This window comes from Zootermopsis nevadensis, unplaced genomic scaffold (genome assembly GCF_977971745.1).
Source record: "Zootermopsis nevadensis isolate Lab colony 2312 unplaced genomic scaffold, Znev_1.0 Znev_ptg000032l, whole genome shotgun sequence".
Taxonomy (NCBI): Eukaryota; Metazoa; Arthropoda; class Insecta; order Blattodea; family Termopsidae; genus Zootermopsis; species Zootermopsis nevadensis.
This window is the reverse complement of record NW_028259164.1, coordinates 3,558,777-3,580,738: the sequence shown is the minus strand read 5'-3', so window position 1 is coordinate 3,580,738 and position 21,962 is coordinate 3,558,777. Positions and strand designations below refer to the sequence as shown.

Below are 21,962 nucleotides of genomic sequence, written 5' to 3'. Positions count from 1 at the left end.
GCTCTGAATTTTGTGCTCAGATCGATGTGTTGCTATAAGGAAGTCTGCATTAAAAAGCAGTCATATTTGATAAAACCACACTTTTTAAAGTGTAACCGGTTTTATTTGTATGCATAATTTTATATTTTGTATATTAATAAATTGCCTAGTATGCGGGAGGATTTGTCGTTGCTAATACAAACTACGGAATTTGAGAGCAGTTACTAAAAAATTTTGTGAATTCTAATTCAGGGTTATCGATTGTGTGATCGAGGCTTTAACCGGAATCATCTGGATTTGAATCAGGAATTGTTACTAGAACGTGACATTACGCGTGGTCGTACATTTAAGAAATAGTCCATACCATATTTAAAACTGATACCTATCCCAGGTTGAAAGGGGTACGCGAGGTACCGAATATAGAATGTGTTGTGATCGAAATTCGGTTTAGGCAAGTTTACCGTACCAAAACAACGTCGGTTTAAATATAAATGAGGTTGAAGATGGCCGTCTTCAGACTCACCCTCCGTGAAAACCTCAAATCCTACATACGTGTGCTTGAACAGACATTTTGTGGGCCACTTCTGCTCCAGAATCCTCTGAGTACAAGGACTCTAAGAGAGGTCAGACAGATGTTCCTTGTACGAGGGTCGCTCATTAAGTAATGCCCCACATTTTTTTTCTCAGCCAATAATGAAGATAGAAAAGTGTACTTTTACATGCTTGAGATTTGATGTTTCCCGCGTTCGTGTACGGAGTTTCAAATGATTCCAACCGATAGCGGAGCTGTAGTGAACTGTTAAAATGGCGTCTGTGAACGACTCTCGTTACAAGCAACGAGCTGTAATTGAATTCCTTGTTGCTGAAAAAGAAACGGTGGTGAACATTCATAAACGTTTGTGTGCTGTGTATGGAAGCTGTGCAGTCGATAGGAGCACCGTTGGTCGCTGGGCTAAGAGAGTTAAAGCTTCAGGAAGTGAAGAAACCGAGCTCCGTGATCTGTCGCGCTCTGGGCGTCCTGCCACAGCCACCACTCCAGACATGTTGAACCGCGCGGATGCCATTATTCGTGAGGATCGGCGCATCACAACTCGACAATTGGCCCAACAGCTTTCAGTCAGCAATGGAAGTGTGATTGCAATTATCCAGGCTCTCGCATATTCGAAGGTGTGCGCAAGATGGGTTCCACGAAGTCTCACAGCAGACCACAGGATTCAAAGGAAAACGATTTCTTCTGAATTGTTGGAGCGTTTTGATGCTGAGGGAGAGGTCTTTCTGTCCCGGATCATTACAGGTGACGAAACCTGGATACACCACTTTGAGCCAGAGACAAAAAGGCAGTCAATGGAGTGGCATCATCCTAAATCACCGAGAAAGAAGAAATTCAAGACAACTCCCTCCGCCGGAAAAGTCATGATGACTGTCTTTTGGGACAGTGATGGGGTCATTCTTGTGGATGTGATGCCAAGAGGTGCGACCATCAATTCAGACGCGTACATCAGGACCCTGAAAACCCTCAAGAAGCGTTTTCGACGAGTTCGGCCTCACAAGCATCCAGCAGAAATTTTGCTCCTGCACGACAATGCACGCCCTCACACAAGTCTGAGAACCCGGGAAGAAATCACCAAATTGGGTTGGACGGTGCTACCCCATCCACCCTACAGTCCAGATCTGGCACCCTCCGACTTCCATCTCTTTGGGCCACTTAAAGATGCTATCCGCGGTACAAGATTTGAAGATGACGAGAGCGTGATTCAAGCAGTGAGGACATGGCTACGTGCACAGGACAAGAGCTGGTACCGGCAAGGCATGCATACACTTGTTCCACGCTGGCGTAAAACCGTACAAGTTGATGGGGACTATGTGGAAAAATAGTATGTGTAAAGGAAACATTGATTTATATTGTCACTAAATTTGAGCCATCTTGAATAAATATGTTCTGAGGAAAAAAATGTGGGGCATTACTTAATGAGCGACCCTCGTATAAGTCTATTTGATGTCGAAAACTTTACCTTGGAATTTAGGCGCGGCTTTGCTATTAAATGAACGCCCGAGGGGTTAATTAATTATTAATATGCTTACACGTGCGGCAATGTCAACAAGACAAATAAGACACACTGACACAGAAGAAATAATAATTCCGTACCATGGACCACGTTGTTTTTCGTCAAAATTAGGAACTTTAAACATTCTTGTAATTTTCCGCTTATCTGTTAATTGTTTTGAGATGCTCTGCACGCTTTAGGCTAAGGGACGAACGCCTTCTGACACAGGACCGTAACCTCGTTAATGATGATCCTGTGTACGTACGCATCACCAACCCAACCACTGTCTGTAATCAGTCTACGCACATTTAATGACTGCATAATTTCTGTGAAGATTTTCCTGAAATTTGGTATGGACGTTATGCCATATATGACTACTTTATAAACGCGGTACTCGGCGCGTGCGTGTTGAAGTCATCGTCCTTAATGACGTGTCCAATTTAATGAAGGATAACTGGGGTGGAAGCTGTGTGACTAGATTGTCATTCATTATACCTGTAATGAATTACTTATATTTTTTCCTCTCTAAACAGCCTTATTGTTTTTTGTATAATACTTTAATTAGGTTACAGCTTGGGTATGCCTTGGTCGTGTGGAATAATATTACACAGACAGATTCTAATAAACTGGAAAATATTCAAAGAAAATTTGCCAGTTTGTGCAATTACCGATTTTTTCAGTTTAATATCCCCCGCAAATATGAACTGATCTTATCTACTTTAAATTTTAGAACACTTTATTCCAGACGACGACATCTCGATGCGTTATTTCTTGTTAATGTCTTTAAGGGCAAAATAAATTGCCATTCCATCATGGACGCTGTTGGTTTACGTGTGCCGGCGAGGCAAATAAGAGAATTTTCTACTTTTAGTGTGAGCAGTGCACTAAGGCATAGTCCTTCAGCGAGGTGCGTCATCTCTGCAAATGACGAATGTAAATCTTTGGACGTATTTAGCATAAACATTGTCTCCCTTGAGGGCACGTTCTCAATAACGGAAAAGATCTAGATAGGTTGTCTGTTTTTTGTATTTCTTTAACGTTTTACAATTATATTAGTGTTCCCTAGGTGGATTATTGGTTTTTATTTATATTTTTTCATTTATTTTGGCTTCCCTGAATTTGGCTGTTATATTTAATAGTGTACATGTATAAGTTTAATTAATATCTTTTTGTAATATTTTTCTTTATTATCTCATTATTATTGTATATTTATCAGTGTTTGCCTGTTATCGGCTTCTTGCTGTTGGCAGACACGTAAATATATTAATTGAATTGAATTGAAATTTGGAATACCAATGTGACGGATCCCAAAATAGCCAAGTGAGGCATTAAATTTATTCGTCTGTTAACGCATGATATTCTTATCGGCCTTGGTGTTTTAATTTCTAGTTGACTTTGAAATATGTTGCAGAATGTCGCTTAATAATTCTTCGCCAAGGATAGCGTCTTTTATAGGTTCTTATTATTTTATTATTGGATTATGTAATTTCAGTAGCACAAATGGAGTGTATTTCAATTTCCCACTGCCGTATGAGTAGAGGAATGTAGTGACTTTTTGGAGATGGCGAAGTAGTTGCTCACTGAGCTCCGTCATCAACCTTTGTGCAAAAGAGTTTGGCTTATTTTTTAATTTTTTTTTTTTTGATAAGGAACAGAAATACCTGGAGAGTTTCGAAATGTGGTGTTGGAGAAGAATAGAGAAGATCAGGTGGACGGATCGAGTGACCAACGAAGAAGTATTGAGGAGAGTCAACGAGCAAAGAAGCATTCTGCAGGCGATTACACGAAGGAAAGCTAACAACTGGCTGGGACATATTATGAGAAGGAATGGGTTACTGAGTGATATCATCGAAGGCCAGGTTGAAGGAAAGCGAGGACTGGGAAGAAGATTGATACAGCTAATTGACGATCTGAAACAAGGAAAGAAGATGACGTTCCAGGAATTAAAGCGAGAAGCCGAGAATAGGGACAACTGGAGAGCTCTTTTTGGGCAGAGCAATGGACCTGTCGTAAGACAGAACACTTAATAATAATAATATAATTCTTTGCCGCTGCTGAATTCTGCGCTGTTTACAGGCGTTCGGACATTAGTTCTTAGAAACGGAAGCGAATTAATCTTGGTTATTACATCATGATTACATGTTGCACTGATGAAGACAGTTTTATGACATCCGGCTCTGTCAGGGCTCGTATGCCTTAATTCTTTAAAATCTCAGAGGTAACTATGTGTACCAGCTACTTCAGGAGTTTGTAACTCTTCATTTTTATATGTGTGTTTTTCGTGTGATTCTCACTGTAAACAGCGATTATTTTCTTAAACAGCGTTAAGAAGATGTTCTTTGTAATGGTGAAGCGTTGTGTTTTCTTCGCGGTACGGGCTGAATGCTTAAATGTAATTTAGACGAACTATGATTCTCACTGTAAGCAGCGATTATTTCCTTAAACAGCGTTAACCAGTTGATCTTTGTAATGGTGAAGCGTTGTGTTTTCTTCGCGGTACGGGCTGAATGCTTAAATGTAATTTAGACGAACTATGATTCTCATTATAAACAGCGATTATTTCCTTAAACAGCGTTAACCAGTTGATCTTTGTAATGGTGAAGCGTTGTGTTTTCTTCGCGGTACGGACTGAATGCTTAAATATTTAGATCCCCTATTCTGGGAAAACCGTGAACGTGATATATGGGTCATGTCAGCTAAAAACGTAGATGACAGCCTGAAATTAGAGAAGTGGATGTACATTGATGAGGTCATCATGTTGTGTGGTGAGTGACACTAGCATTACTTAATATAGGATTTTCAAATGATGCGTGGTAACAGATATACGATATATATGCATTTCCTGTAAAGTGAACAGTTATAAACATGGCGACATTACGAAACATCGGGGTTATATGGAATAAATCCAAAGTGGATAAAATCTGTGTGTATGTAAATACGGATGATTTCGGATGTATTAATATGGGTGGGGCACAAGAAATGTCTGCGGGCTTGGTTTGTGAAAATGGCATTTGTTAGGTTAAGAATTATATGGGATGATAATATTAAAATGAATCATTTCAGAATAGAATATGTGTGCCAGTCCAGGTCCGTGGTTCAATTCCCGGACGGGCTGAAACTTGAGATGAGGGGTAAACCAGGCTTTGGCATACTAATCTGGTTTATACAACGAAGGAGGTGTGATTAGATGATACTTGGTACACCTCACTTCATCAAAATTTGGGTGATTTTATTAAGTTTTGGCTTTGTCCAATGTATCACATTGGGAAAGAGAGTGGCGCCATCCTGGCGTGTGAAAGTCTCTTCCCCCGACATTCGGTTTAGTGACCGTTGGTTTGGGGCGCCCTAGTAGGTGTGAAGTGACGATTGCCAGATGACCGCTGCTCCACTACGACTCGGACCAATGAAATTTGAATGTGGCTGTTCGGCACATTTCCGACGTCATAAGTGACTTTTTGGGGGACGAATCGGATTGTCATATTCAATTCAAAATTCAAGAACAGTTACGTTGCGGGAATATAAAAAGCGAGGTTGCGTTGGGGCTGGCTCTCAAAAAGTTCGGTTCTTCAAGGCAAGCAGACAGTTTCTCCTCGATTCATCAAATTACAAGTACAAATACAACAGCCGAATCATCGCGCTGCCCAAAAATCAGCATAAATTATTGAAAGGAATTAAAAGGTGGAATATTTCCAAGGTGACTTCGGTGTGGTCTGCATTTGATCATTCCCACAGATTTCACGTCCTTGGCGCACGGCCGCTCCAACTATCACAGTCCCCGTATAATCCCTGAGAGTCGGACAATCTTGCTCGCCTACAAACCCTACACCAATTATTATTCCTTATATCCTTCCGCATTATCCGAAGTTATATCAAGCTGTAACCGCAACCAAACCGGGCACGCTACTGGGTTTGACCCCGTGGCAACCAGAGTGAGAAGAAAAACTGTCAGCGGAAGGGCGGTTGCATATGTGAACTCGATTTAAAATGACACAGGACTGAATGCCACGATCCGCTGTGACGGTGAGGAATATTCAGACTGAAAATAACATCATGATGATGATGATGATGATGATGTTATGGGTTTCTGCGTGGTGTAGACTCGTGAGTTGATGAACAAATTTAGGAGAAACATAGTGTCTCCATCTTCAGTGGTGACTTCTGACTTCAGGTCTGAAGATGGAGATAGTATTTTTTTCTGAACGTTGGTTCCTACTGACGAGTCTAAACGGCGCCTACACCCAGGACATCATCATCATCATCATCATTATTACCGCCGTGAAAACCACATCTTTCACAACATGTCACTTTTGATCAGGCAAATATTGAAGAAATGATACGAAGCATAAATTCAGGGACTTACGTGTTTATGATTGGTGGAGGAATCAGGAAGCTTTTGAGAAAGCTTTATCTAAAAGACAAATAATTTTATTTGATGAAATAAATTATTGGTAATACAGTTCATTATTAGCACATCAACATGCAAGGTCATGGGTGCAATGTGTTCGGAAGAGGCCGGCTGTGACACTGCGTTCTTTTCGGTGAGTAAAGCAACAAATTCGTTTTTGGGAAGCCTGAAAGGAAGACGCCACTAAGAATGCATAGTCATAGACATGGTGATAATATTAAAATGGATCTTTGGGATACATGGTGGGAAGTTGTGGACTGTATGAGTATGGTTGGTAATTGGAGTCAGTGGCGGCAATGAACCTTCGGGATCCCCAAATTAATCTGGTGGAGGGGGGAGGGGGATTTTGTGACTATCTGACTGTTCTGTCAGCTTCTTCTGGTCCATGAAGTTTCTTCACGTTGCGTATTGATGTACGATGGCTCGGTGCTGGAGGGGAAAATCAACATGTCTGTCGCGGGTACACAAAGCTCAAAACATTTAATATAATTCACTGCGCCGCAGGTAACTTTCTAGAGGTTCTAAAGATTTCTAAATTGTCTAGAGACACAGTAAGAGGCGTTCTATTTAGTCTTTCCTTCACGAGGTTGTGACAATTAGCGAAGTACTGCTGAATTCGTATTTCCTCTCGTCGTCTGCTCTGAGACGACTGGTCTGAACAGCATTTGCTCGTTCTAGGCACATTATTTGGTAACCGGAAGGTACTTGGTGAATAAATAGAGGTCTACTTATTTTCTTGCAAGGGCTCGGCTTGTGATAAACGAATGTAGAGGTCTTATTCGTGATAATCGTGCTAACTGCTCGTCGTAAACGTTTTAGTCCATAGTCCGCTGCAGTTTTAGTTCAGAAGTATGTAATTTTGGGGGAAGAAATGTTATTTACAGTGAGTTCAAGTGTCGTGTGTATCTTAATCTGTGTTTCGTAAGTTTTAAGGATGTTCCTGGCCAGTTAAAATTCTGTATTGAACTTTAGACGCACTACGACCTGGGAAGCTGGAGCGTCTTCAGGTCGTGAATATATCGACCGTTCGCCTTTCAAATCGATCTATTCGCCGACGTTTCGAGTCACGGTAGGGCCAATAATTTAATGATTCTGTGGAATGTCGTTCGGTCTTTGCCGTGGTGGTTGTAATTGAACCTGCTTGCATTCAAATCACAGGCATTTTCCGTTGCAAGGAATTTTATTTGCATTTGTGTGCCTCAGTGGTAAAGTAAGTGTTGCTCATTTGCGTAAGGACTCCCTCAGCCTTGTGCTTAATATGTTTTTGACTCCCAGTATCGTATTTGACCAACGACAGTGGACCTAGGATAGTGTGGAGCTTGTTCTCCTAATTGAAGTATCTGCATCCCTCGTGTTTAAATTATACGTTGTGTAATTCAGCATACAAAACCCCTTATTCAATTTATCTTAGTTTTCCGCGTCTGATTTCTTACGTGGCCATAACCGAATTTATGGTGTAAAAGTGATCTGTATGCTTTTACATGTTTTGTTGCTTAGCAACCATTAATGCATGAAGAGATCATTATGCGGCACCACGCCGTTAAATATTAGAACGCTGACGTGAGAAATAAGCAGTTACTTAGTACAGTTTATTTTAAATAAATTTTGATGAATAACGGGATCTTCGGCTGGAAGAGTGTTTGTTGTTCCAGCAGCCTAATAGAGGACGGCGCTGATCTGCGTTTGGTCCCTACAGTAGGGGTAACGTTTGAATTCAGAAGTTACCACTTCGGTGGAAATGTGGATCGTACGTTTGTCTCTCTGGGTTATGTAGACTTGTAGGTCGTCACTAACGTTTCAGAAGAACATATCTCCTCCATCTTCATGGTAGAAGTCAGCATGTTCGTCTCTAAACGCCAGTGGCAGCCCTTAAGATTACAGGACGTGTCATAGTCTTTTAGGAAACTGTCTGCAGAACGAGACGCCTTTCAGCCCGCATGAAAATGGCGAATGTTAATGACAGAAATAAAAAATTACACCGCTCTATCTTGGGAAATTATTTGCAGGCTTTCACGAACTCGTATGCAACTCTGGCCGACCCCTGACCTCGTGTTTTGTTTATCAAAAGTCGAGCTGATTTTGCCTGCGAGCGTCATATGTTCATCCTATCTTTTCCTTCTTCTTGTAAGCCTTCCGGTAAAAGTCTGAGAAGAGGTAGAGGAATATGGCGACATTGCTGATGAAGAAAAACGTCAGTGCCTTGGATAGCTTGCAGTCGTAGGCCAGGAGACAGAGCAGGTACGCGAGCATTACGCAGAACTGCACCTGCGAACATATCGCCTTGAGTCATTAATTACGCGGACATAATGTCCGTGGATGTAGGGACAAATCAATTAATAAACTGGATATTCGCGACTGTATACTTCCTCGTTGGTAAACCTTCACTTAAATATATTGATCGCGGTTTTCTTTGGAAAGACTGCAAATTTATTGCCTAGTGAAAAAACTTGATGAATCATAATCTTAGGCTGTTGTTTTTTTTTATATATGTCTGCATGAAGTAATTATTTCTTGAATATTAAATATTGGAACAGCTGACACGTGTATCTCGTTGGTAAGCGTGTTACAGAGCTATTTTGGTGACCAAGGTGATGATGGAAAACACGTGGGAATCTAACAGCTGGAGATTTTGTGATAAGTGTGATGAACTACTGAAGTGGCGTGTGTCACAGGGAAGGGCGACTTACCAGTTGTATCCATGTCATGTACTTTTTCCACCAAATGTATTTCTGGTACTTAGGCCCCATCGCTGCTACCATGTAGTAGAAATACATGATGACGTGAACAACGGAGTTGAGGCAGCCGATCACCACTCCCTGCTCACCTGGAAACGGGGAAAAACGTATCATCAGGTCTATGGTCTTCCGTATGGCACGCATCTTACACGTTTTTTAAGGGCGATTGACCGAAGAATTTGTCTGAGCTGGGAACATTACAAGTTTCGGATATGTAAATTCTTTCGCGTGGTACAAATAGTGAAATAGCCTGATGGTTCACGGAGGAACGAGATTTCTTTTGAGAGCATCGGAAACTGCTGTGTCTCAATCGAACGGTTCGTGGTCCCCGATTCCAATCTCGAGCGAGAAGGTCATGTTACTTACCTCCATTAAGCAAATTTTGGGATGCCCTACTTATGTTTTCTAACGATTTTGTAATTTGTGGTGGTACATATAATTACCACTGTACTTTAAAATTAATCTGGGTCTGGGAAAAATGACACGGGCGCTTAGAGGACGCCGAAGAATGCAGAAAGTGGTTACCTGGCAGGAACTTGAGGTAACCCCACGAGAACAGAGCAGTGATTGTGTGGTGATACACGTGGAGAAAGGTGACCTGGTTCTGCTTCTTCCTCAGAACGAAGAAAACCTGCAGAAATGCAAAACATCAACTTCGCTTCGTACATCGCAAGAAAAGGTGAAAATAGCTCGTGCAGTTTTTGTTGGATGTTAAGGATTGTTCACTTTTAGTGGGGTTTATAGGGGTGTCCAGTTTCAATGGGATATATAGGGGTGTCCACTTTTAGTGGGGTTTTTAGGGGTGTCCAGTTTCAATGGGATATATAGGGGTGTCCAGTTTCAATTGGATATACAGGGGTGTCCAGTTTCAATTGTATAGGGGTGTCCAGTTTCAATGGGATATATAGGGGTGTCCAGTTTCAATTGGATATATAGGGGTGTCCAGTTTCAATTGGATATATAGGGGTGTCCAGTTTTAATGGGATATATAGGGGTGTCCAGTTTCAATGGGATATTTAGGGGTGTCCAGTTTCAATGGGATATATAGGGGTGTCCAGTTTCAATGGGATATATAGGGGTGTCCAGTTTCAATGGGATATTTAGGGGTGTCCAGTTTCAATGGGATATATAGGGGTGTCCAGTTTCAATTGGATATATAGGGGTGTCCAGTTTCAATGGGATATATAGGGGTGTCCAGTTTCAATGGGATATATAGGGGTGTCCAGTTTTGATAAATTAAATTATTTGAATTATTATGACTATCAATGTCAGGTGAAATTGGGTAAATGGCCCGAGACAAATTTCTGAAATGGTTGGTGTCAGGGGATGCATCGAGAATTTCTTGATGTTATCTGCCAAAGACTGGAACACTGAAGCAAGAATACGTGTGTGGACGGAAATCGCTAAAGGTCCTGGTTAATGTCACAGCCTTGGCGTGGGTTGAGAAAAAGTAAGCCGCCGCGCTTCAGACTTACCGTGTCTAGAAGTTCAACTATTTTCGAAAAGAAGTACCACCACGCTCCATTTGACACCTGAAACAATAAAAGTGATGACGTAATTCAAAGCGGAACTTGGGATTTGGAAAGATTGGACAGGCGTGTTGCATGCACTACTGACAGCTACAAAGATGGCGGAGTATTTCGAGCGGTACATACCAAACGACTTTTGTGTTGGACCGCAGTCACGTTTTATGAAAAATGCCTACAAACCTGGACGTATTTTAGTGACACACCGTGCGTCTGCTCTGTATGATTGTTTATTTTTCGACGTTATACCTACTGCACGAGTTCTGTAACACTGAGTAAGATTAATGAATCGACAGGATGCTGCAGAGACTGAGGAAACCCACGGGAAAGCCGCGAGTGCAACGTGTTACCTCGTTCTCGAATTGCTAGCTGTTTCTGCAGCGTTAAGTGTTAAAGAAACTGATGATTCCTTGTTTTACGCTTCAGAGCGCCGTTGTGTGTATGCTTCCCTTACGACGCCTGTGCTCTGCGTGTTGCGTCGAGAGACACGTTTCAAGTTACAGGATGCAAGGAGTTTACCGACTCCAGGTTTTGTTTATGGTCGACTCAACTACACCGGTTACTTCGCGGTTGTTAAATCACTTCGAATGAGTCAAATCAAAAAACTTTTTTTCAGTAACCTCCTTTTGTGTCAAGTTAATTTTATTTCTTCTCCTGTAGATGTCATGGTTCAGTCGTCAGGGCAACGTTTGTGCCACTGCACTTGTGAACTGATCGAGAGACAGAGAGATGCAATGTCACGCCGTTTCGGCCTTCATAAGACGACGTTTGTGGAGGGCTCGGAGTGACGGCTACAGCAGGAGAATCGCCGATGACAGTTTGAGGCGTGTGATCGGTGCATTGCAATGACTGATGATTAATTATAGGTTTACTTACCGCAATTGAGAATGGATTTCTGGCTTGATCTGCTGGCTGGCAGCCATGTTTAAATATGTAGCCCAGCGCACCGACTCTGAAAGGCTGGAACAAGAAAAGTACATATAACAAGTGACGACAGCGAGCGCAGACGTATGGGACATTAGGTGCAGGTCAGTAAGGGCACGGCCTCGACAAAATTTGACCTTTCGGTCCCAGCCGCTTGTGATAATTAACTTACCATTGTGCAGAGCCACAGACTGAACAAGACTTGATAGAAATTGTACGCGACCAGGATGCCTTGCAGGTTGAACGCCTTCCGCGTGGCCATCAACTGAGGTCCTAGCTTCAAAACGAAGTACAGATAAAAGCTGAGGATGGAGAGAACTGGCATGGGACTGCTCATGAGGAACCATGAGTCCACCATGGGGTCTGAAACACAACAAGAGGAGGACACCATGCTGAGAATTCATGTTGCAACAGGGATGACTCAGTCGCAACGCCTAGTGGTAAATATATGTACCACATGCTTTGACAGTCAGTGAATCTCCGGTTTGTATTTGTGTCTGTTCGTACGATGAATCTTAGGGATGTGGGCTGTGAGGATGGCAAATGAATGGAGTTGGTTCCGGATCGTGTCCGGTGTTGGACCTGCGGGTTCTCCTACCAGGGAGTTAGTTAGGTGCAAACAGCGATTATTTCCTTAAACAGCGTTAACCAGTTGATCTTCGTAATGGTCAAGTGTGGTGTTTTCTTCGCGGTACGGACTGAATTCTTATAAAAAACTATTTAGACGAGTTTCTACTTCATACGGTTAAGAACCGATTGCAAGTTCGTTGTTTTCTTTAGTCGCTCCATTGGTACGAAACAATACATGTGACTGTTGGCTTACCTTTCTTGGATTCCAGAAGCTCATTGTAGTTGTGGACCACCAGATGCATTAATCCCGCCATGGCGGATACCTTCGATCGTCTGGAAGAAGAGGACTGGTATTACAAACGGAGGAAATAATGAACTTTGTGCCTTTCTTGCATTCAGTGCATATGCTGCTGCCTACTTCAGCCCCGGATATTTAATGTTGAGATATTTCGATAATGTCTCGAGGATGGACGAGTTTTTTTATAAACACTTTCGACAGAAATTGATCTGCATTGGCCCTGCATCGTAACACTATCTGAACGTGACACAAAATCTATGTCACTGTTTTTCATGTTTGGACGGGAAATATTAAGTAAAATGTTTCAAGGTGAAATGTTAAAGAAGCAACTGGACCGACGACGGAACGCGTAGGAAGGTGATTTAATGTAAAGTAAGTAGAGTTTTGTGCCGGTCACATAGCGGAGTTGGCGATACCACAATGAGGCGAACGAGTGGCTAGCTGCTGCAAGCAGCGAGAAACCGTTTTGTTGTCAAATTTAGGGCTCGGCATCAGGGCTTACTTTTTTTTGTTCAGAAATTGGCACACACGCTACAGCTCGAAGTTGCAATTTTGTGGCGAATTTGCGGTCTGCCGAGAACCTGTTACGCCAAGAAGATATTTGCAGTCAGCTTTAACTTTATTTTTTGGGGGGTGTTTATCTTGGAAGCAGACAATTCTTAAGAGAACGCATGTCATGCGCGTCGATTTTTTTTTAAATTTGGTTTTTATTTTTTTAAATCAATTTTATTTCTAATGAAAGCTGCAGTATTTGTTGGTAAAAAATATATTCGGTCGACGAATGCGATTTGAGGCCCAGTAATACATTTTGTGTACAAATTAATCCAGAGCGCATTCATAAATTACCCACTCTCCGACCCAGACACAGACAAACTTGGAAAAGAAATTCCCCGCCTTTCATGGAGACGGAAGGTTCATTACCGTGTTAAAATAAACCGCGCGTGGACTCTGTCCAGGACCACGTGAATCTAGTCCAAACCTAAATGCCTTATTTCTTTAGGGTAATTTTTAATATTATCCTCCCATCTACGCCCATGTATCCTGAGTGGGCTCTTAGGTTCTGATTTCAAGTCGTAATTGCATTCCCATGTTTTCTGTGCGTGCTACATGCCCCACTGATCTTATCCTGCTCGATTTATGTACAAGGTTTGGAACAAGAACTTTTTGATCGTGTTGTAGCCCCAATTACAAATTTGTTTCATTCTTCTTACTTCCAAATATTTTCTTTCCCTGTCAGCTTTCAAATGTTTGATTCTCGTTTTTCTGTTATTACATGTAATTATATATGTAACGCCATTTTTACATAAATGATAGGCGTTAGCTTTAGAAATTATCCACTGTCCAGTTTATCGTGAATCTCATTAGCGTACGTCTCGTGTTTGAATTCTGAAATGCGTTCCTGTTTTTCAGTTCATTTGTTCGCAAGTAGGTGGACGGGCTGCCTGCTTACACACCAGCAGGCGAGCTCCTGCGGCGACAAACTTTTCTGTCGCTGCAGCTGTGACGGATGGAATTCATTGCGGAACGGACATTTTTTTATCACACAAAGCTCGACGATCTCACTTCATTTCAACAATAAATATATGTACGTATTTATAGTTCTGTGGCTAAAGAGTAATTGCACGATCTCCATTGGAGAGAGGCAATGTAGGTGTTTTTCATATATAAAACAGGTGGGAATAGAGGATAATATTAAAATGAATTTTATATAAAAAAAATTAAGGTTGTAAATTGCTTTAATCTGGCTCAGATTACGGGCTTTTGTGAACGTGGTAATAAATATTCGTGGTTTTAAAACATCCTGGAAATTTATTGACTACGTGACAGTCAGCTTCTGAAGTATGACTCTTCTCCATGAAGAAAGGAAGTTACATGTCGAAACATGAAATGAAATATATCTCGTGTGATACGAAATGCGAGTAAATTTTAAAATTCCACTCGCTGAATTTGTTGAATGTAACGATATTTTGTAGGCGAGCTTCGTTGAACAGATCGAGTATGATAACATAATCATTCGCGGTGGAAGAAATCTCTGGACGTTCCTCGACGTACGCGGCTTCGACTCCGGACACTGAACAGGCGAGTGTGACCCAATGCGTTTCTTTCTGTCACGATCTGAGCAGGCGCTGGACGTTTGGAGGCAAAGGGGCAGTTTTGCATGTGAATTTTCGCGTAGGAAGAGGGGGGGGATATCGAATTACTAAACCAGGAGAGATGTGTTATGACGTCTGAATCTTACGTTTTATGACATATGCAAAAACTATAATTTGCAACTGTTTCATTGCAGTTTCGAAATATTATGACCAAATGTAGGTCACATACATGCTCGCGTAAATGCGTACAGTACATTCACGCAAAATTATAAGTGATGCACGTCGCTTCTGATCTATTCAAAGAATACAAAGACGTGCCCAGTTTCTGATGCTGTCTTACGGGATATAAAATATATAATTTAATTTGACTGCCTGTTTAGTTTATTATTCCCGAGCAGAATTTGAATCCTAAACCACAGCGTTCGTGCCATTTATAATAGTCCGCACTGCCATCTGGATCGGAGTTTATGTCGCACAAAGTCCGTTCACTTGTTCTGTCGCCTGGTCAATTGACCTTTGCACTTGGTAAATTTAAACAGAAGGCCGCGCCATGCAGACCGACAGTTCCACTCATTTCTAATATCGGTACCAGATGACGGTAAGTGACCAGCTTTACGTCTCGGGTGCGTTGACATCCAGGAAGTAACACCGGGATAAGAGGCTGGTGGGTCACAGAGCCGGACTGCACTTTGTGTCGAGGAGAGAAATACTACCCTGTAGGGAATCGAACCCCGGTTGTCCATCCCGTCGCCTAGTGACTGGTTAATCCTCCTCGGGTGCTCGTCGGTTTTTGGAATCGGCAGAAACAAGGCGAGACGTCTGGGTCTGTCGCGCTCCTGGGACCTGAAGCACTTTCACTGCAAGGCTGAATAACGGGGGAACTACCCCCAATCCCCAGGAATGTTGGAAAACACGGCACAAACAGCTTTCACCTTGTTCGTTAAACCCCGTTCCAATCCAACAAAAATTCTCCGGAAAACGTCTTGCAGAACTGCAACGCGCCTGACCATCGTTCTAGGGGTATCAAATTCGAAACCAGCTCACGGGCCGAATGTTTCTTTAAACAGGCCCCGAGCTACCAGGTACTTGTCGTATGTAGGATTTGAGGTTTTCACCGCGGTGAGTCTGAAAATTGCTGTCTTCTGGGTTGTTGCGCCGTGTAGTCTGGTGGAAATCTACCGGACTACACGGTGCAACAACCCAGAAGACAGCCGTCTTCCTACTCACCGCGACACATGTTCAGCCACGTTCTTGTCAAGCCATAGGTCTGAGGTTTGTTACGCATTGTCAGTGCCAGGATCGTGTCTTGAAGTAGGCCACGACGGCTTCCTTCCCAGGTCACCAAACATAATAAATGGACTATTCACCTTCATCTGATACTACTTGGAAAACGTTTTATTACATATCGATGTGGAGACCGCTAAATGAAAGGACTTTATGTTATACAGGTAAAAATAAAGTTTTCTGTGCTTAATCAAGCACCGCGGCTTGACGTCGCGTGAACGAAGAGGAAGTTTTATCTCCAGTAATTTTTAACCTTGACGTTAAATGTAGCTGAATCGTTAGGTTCTCGCCCCGGGGAGATAGAACTTGTTCCCCACTGGACAGAAATCTGGGTCGGCCACTGGAAACATCTCTGTCGCTCCCGATAAGGGAACTCTGATCTCGTACAGCCCATAGACCAATTTCAAACCCATTTGATTTTCTTGACACGGGAATAAATTTGCCGATTAAACCCCACACCTGTTACCTGCAGTACTGAGCGTTTATTCCTCGATTCTCCTGCGAGACGCCGCTGTTTCACCTAAGAACGTAACTCAGAGATTACACGTCTGACAGCCAGTACATGACAGATCTTTTATAGTTTTCCTCAGTCTCTTGAAGAGAGGGCTGGGAATGGGTCTGCAGATTGGCCACCCTCAACCTGTTTCCATGTCCTTTACAGTTTAGCATTCGCTGTATAACCTAAGTATTTGATAAGTCATCGTTAAATATACCAGACTCATGAGTAAGTTCGCCCTTACTTACCAGGAACGGGTCGGCGATTCGTCCCTGCACTCTCGGCACCGGTCACTGTGAGACTAAAGGCCTCACTTTCGAGGGAGAACGATGGTTTCCCACCTCGGAATTAGTGTCAGTTATTCATGTCACCCCTCCAAGTGCCCCGTCCACTCCCCTCGGCTGTTGGACCGTCTTCCTGGTACCCATCAACGCATTTCTGATGCTCGTTGTGAAAGGATGACGCGGGAAATTCGTGACAGTCTTTTTTTTTTTTACTTCTGTGTCATGCTGAGTCCGCTCCATTTTCTTCTGGTCCGTCCTCCTTAAACAGATTCTCCTATTTGTGATCGATCACCGATTTTCGCTGAAAGTTTCCTTGTGGGTCCGGCATTTTCCTTCAACGATTCCGTTTCAACTGTAGAGACTGCTTGTGCGCCTCACGAAGCGAAATGTTTGTGAACTTGAGGACTGAAAAGTATTTTTGGAGAAGGCGGTCGTGGAACCCCCCTCCCCCGGGCATTCGCATAAGTGATCTGAGGAAAACCACGAAAATAACCTGTCAGAATGCACGGTGCTTCTGCCGAGAATCGATTTTTGATTTTGTATAGCTTTTGTCAAATGTTAATCGTATTTGATCGTTGAAGTTTGGCTTTTGATAACATTGATCGTCTTACGACAGACAAGGGCCTTCTAGAATTGCTGTATGCAGTCGTTAAATTCTGATACATAATTACAAATGATCTGTCAGGTCATGTACTAGCTGCTGGCCTCACCTGTTTTCAAAAATCTTGTGTAATTCGCTTCAGATGCATTTAATTCCGTAGTTGCCCCAAACGCCTACATGGCGTATAGTGGGACAAACTTTACTTTACTTTAGTTGCCCCTCTCTCTGTCTTAAATCGAGCGTCTCAGCTTCATTTAAGATGAATCTGTCACTGGACTTGACATACAATGCGCGTTGCCTTTTCATTTCTGCTCCTACGGACCAAGTGAAACCGGTTCCCAGTAAACTAGTTTCTTCATCTCTCCGTGCTACTTCCTCAGTTCCGAATGGGATCCCGTACATTCGCTTCAATAACTAACTTTAGCTGGCAGGTGGTAAGTGACAGCCAGAACTTATTCTGTCTGCCTGCTGTCTGTCTGTACGTCTAATGGCTAAAGGATTTTTGACGATAATTATTACCGGGATGCGCAGTTTCTCTGGAGAATTTAATTCAGTCTTAAGTATCTCCATCAAATAGAGTCTTTCTTGAGAAGCTGATAGTCGGTCAGATGGTCATGATGCCTTGGCCTTCAATGATACCAAACGCTTCACTGTCCTGCCACTGGTTCCTGTTATAAGACATTTGGATCCAGTCCAAACTCCACGTTTCTGGAAGATCCGTTTAACACTTTCCTGCCATGTACACGTAAGGATTTCTAGTGTTTTCATTCTTCAGGCTTTCCGATCAAAACTTGTTAGGTATTTCTGCCACGCGTGCCACATTTCCTTGATTAATATGTAATTTTCGAAATGTCTTGAACCCCGGTTTCACATTAAAGTCAAAACGTGCCTCGTTAAATTTATTACGAAATGCCCTATGGCATATGCATGATTCGAGACGTAACCTACTTCCATATATAGTACGCGCGTTTGAAAAGTGCGTTGTTGGCAATTTTGCATTTGTCACTGCTCTCGATTTATAGGCGAAGTTATTGTGTAGTCTTGCTGACAAAGCTGATGGTCGCTGCGCACACACTCAATTGCGAAACCGGCCCCTTGAAGTATGTTTCGTATACAATGACCAGATAGTACCCACGACGGAAGCTATTTCTGGCACTCCGCGAGTAAACAACACTTTCGACGACCTCAATGAAATTGAATTCGTCCTGCTGTTACACTAGTAGGGACGACACGCATATTAAATTACATTTACATTCGTCGAGTAGTTTCGATATGGATCACAATTACTTACTGACTCTGCAGAAGGTACGCAAAAGAATGGAAATTTCGCTGCTCGTGCTTAAAATTTCGAAGCTTTTCCAATTTATCATTCAAAAATCATCCTATCATTCAACGATGTAATCTGAGCTGCTGAAAGCGCCGTTAAATAAACGACAGATATAAATATACGAGGTGGGATCGGAAATTTTCCAGGGATGCTTCCAGGCTTGGCAGCGGCGCTGGGATCGTTGTGTTCACTCCCAGGGGAACTACTTCGAGGGTGATGGATGAGATAAGTGTACGGGTTTTTTTATACGCGCAGTCTTGAAACTTTCCGATCGCACCTCGTAGCTAATAAAGACACTTGTTATTGTCATGTTATATCTACACGAAGTGTCGAAGATATTTTGGTTTGCAGTCGGACGTAGAAATGTAAACACTTACTTTTGCAACTTCGTGTTTACATGCGAGTCGTCGTGAAGCGAGGTCTTGAAACTAAAGAATTTCTTTGTCGATTCCTTCGAGTCAACATTTCAGTCTGCATTTTTATATATTTTTAAATATGGCAATAAATCCGCTACGAGTTGGACGTCAATCGAGGATAAAGGACACAATGAATGCGTACAAAATTTTTGTCTTCGAAAGTGAGTATATGAAGACGCTGAAGAAAATCTGGGGAAAATAATGCCAAGGATATTTTGGGTATGGGATTTGAAATCGGTCAATGTACCACAATGAATTCGCCGCCGAAAAGTGTTAGGGTTTCGGGTTTTGTTGTCAAAATTGGGATCTTGTGTCGGCTGAGTGCGTACAGGCATGCAAGTAGGTCGAGGCTGCTCGTTTCTCCAGAAGGGATCGGGCCCTGTAGGGCGTCTGCAGTTGGGCCGGACTCTTGGCGAAAGGCAAGGCAACGCGATTATCAGTTTCCATCTGTCGAGATGAATCGCTTCAGTGACTCAATCGATGTTCGTCGTTCCGAGGAGGCTTCCCAGTGAAACGCCTACAAAAAGTTGTTGCCGCAAATGCGGTCAGATTTACCGGGTCGCTTGTATCCTGGTGTCATTTCTTCGGATAGTCAACAAAACCCTTCTGTCCGATAGAGAGTCAGAACAGCGGTTTGCAAACTGTGACTGCCGACCCCCTGTCGGATAAACGAAAGATTGCAGCAATGGACACGTGTCACTGCACAGTTTTCACGTGGCAACTGCAGTGCACACGTGGCCCATACGTCCATCTTACTGTTTATGCTGTTCTAGTGTGTCCATATTGCTCCCCCACGGTGGTCTAGCGGTCAGAACACTAGCCTTGTAAGCCTGGGGTCCCGGATTCAATTCCCGGTGGTGCCCGAATTTATAACTTGTGTTGGGCAAGGCCGTGGTCTAGGCAACACGGAGTTTTCCTCCGGGGGCTTCCCCGGTTTCTCCGTGGCATCCCAACAATTACTCCACTCACACACAGAAGAAGGCAATGGCAAACCACTTCTGATCATCTCTGCCAAGAACGTATATGAACAGGTCCCAGTCCGAGAAAAGGATGGAAGGATCCTGTTCATAATTATGGACCTGTCGTCAGACAGAACACTACAAATAAAAAAAAGGTGTGGCCATATTTCATGTTGTGTATGAGCTGAGTATGATGAATTATTCTCGGGCTACCAGCCGTGTCAGGCCTTCGAATTATCTGACACCGCTGGTAGCCGTGGAGGAATTCATTATAATTTTTCGTTAGTTGTTTTCAAAGTAAAAGTGAAGTAAGGTAAAGCAGTCCCGCTTTCGACTTTGGGGGAGAGGAGGTGTAGCTCCTCTCTTCCTTGACCTCGGCACTAGATGGGGGTGAGTGGTCAGCATCACGCCCTGGCCGGCTTTACCCCCGGGAAAGTACCTCGGTACCCACTGGATAGGAGGCGGGGTGGGCCCCAGAGGCTAGAGGAAAAATCCTCTTCCCCAAGTAGGGGATCGAACCCCGGTCATCCAGTAATATGGAATTTGTTAGTTTAATGGTGGTAAAGTATTAATATTGATCCAATCACTTTATGAGATTTCAGGTTCTTACGGTGAGTGTCTTCTGGGATGTTCCGACGTTTCAGAGGTGCTTACTGCCTGCAAGAGTGTACGGCGAAACGTCCCAGAAGACAGTCATCTTCGGCGAAGAGAAGTGGACATAACAGATCTATGAGATTAATAATCTTAATGTTTGGTTTTTCGCTTTGTCATTTTCGTAGAAGTTAAAAGTATGTCGCGAGAAGTGAACAGACGTCGACCTGGTTTCAATTCTGCATTGAAACAAGTATCGCCTGTCCATACCCTTGATTGTGAGGAAGAGTGAATCGGCTTGCTGGTTAGGATTTGAGGTTTTCACGGCGGCGAGCCGAGGATGGCCGGCTGTCTTCCGGGTTGTCTATTGTAAATGAGTTACACTCGCATTCGTAAATGTTTATCACAGAGAAAGTATTGTTTTGCGTAGATTATTCAATCGTAACATGTAACAAATATCTAGTGGTCTAGCGGTTAGAACGCTGGCCTTGTAATCCTGGGGTCTCGGGTTCGATTCCCAGCGGTGCCCGAATTTGTAACTTGTGTTGGGCAAGGCCGTGGTCTAGGCAACACGGAGTTTTCCTCCGTGGCATCCCAACAATTACTCCATTCACACACAGAAGAAGGCAATGGCAAACCACTTCTGGATCATCTGCCAAGAACGTATATGAACAGGTCCCAGTCCGAGAAAAGGATGGAAGGATCCTGTTCATATGGACCTGTCATCAGACAGAACACTAAATGATAATTATAATAATGATAAAGCTCTTAGCTGGATTGGTCCTGTTGATTATTTTCAGTGTTGCAAACTTAACAGGGTCACAGTATTAATTGGAAACAGCTTTAAAATATGAACAAAGAAATTCATGAAACTTGGCGACGTTATCGCAGTTATGTAAGTCAGTCCAAATTTTTGTTTCTGACGGATGAAACAAACTTTAAATCTCGATTACCTAACTGGCTCAAGGTCAGCAACCTTAACTGTTTGGCGTACTTCGAAAACTTATGTGAAGGAAGGTTGTGGCTAGGGTTACATAATTTTAGACCAACTGGCAATTACCTCGAACTTATCATCATCATGCTCTTGAGATAACTCATATTTCATAACTGAATTTCCATGTAAGTAATGCCAAAACTCTTAATTGTAGCGCATTTCATTATAGGACCCTTACATATTTATTCTCCCTGATACAGGCCTGTGGCGTAATGGACGTATATTTTATAGCATGCGAATGATAAGAGCATTAATATAATGGCATTAGTTTGCGCGCATTTAAAATTTAGTGTGGCGATAAATTACAAGTGTTAATTATAGTAGTTTGGGTTGTGACTCTGTCCAGACTAGTAGGTTATGTAACTAAACTTTTGGAGGAATATATCGACTCCATATACTATTTCATCTTTAGTTTCCTCCCTGAAGATGGAGGCG

The 21,962-nt window shown here is 42.7% G+C and overlaps 2 protein-coding genes across 3 annotated transcripts in view; one reads left to right on the top strand and one right to left on the bottom strand.

Moving 5' to 3' along the window:
* The window catches only part of LOC110840431 (very long chain fatty acid elongase 7-like), a 66,811-nt gene that overhangs the window by 16,775 nt on the left and 28,074 nt on the right, over positions 1–21,962 (top strand). The gene's annotated exons all lie outside the window — the stretch shown is intronic.
* Positions 6,891–16,712, bottom strand: LOC110840433 (very long chain fatty acid elongase AAEL008004). Its single transcript, XM_022085474.2, has 8 exons — positions 16,604–16,712; positions 12,438–12,517; positions 11,787–11,977; positions 11,567–11,650; positions 10,640–10,696; positions 9,690–9,795; positions 9,117–9,253; positions 6,891–8,694 (listed from the first exon to the last, which is right to left on the bottom strand). Exons 2-8 carry the CDS (start codon positions 12,496–12,498, stop codon positions 8,530–8,532), a joined length of 801 nt encoding a protein of 266 aa, XP_021941166.1. The 5' UTR covers positions 12,499–12,517; positions 16,604–16,712; the 3' UTR covers positions 6,891–8,529.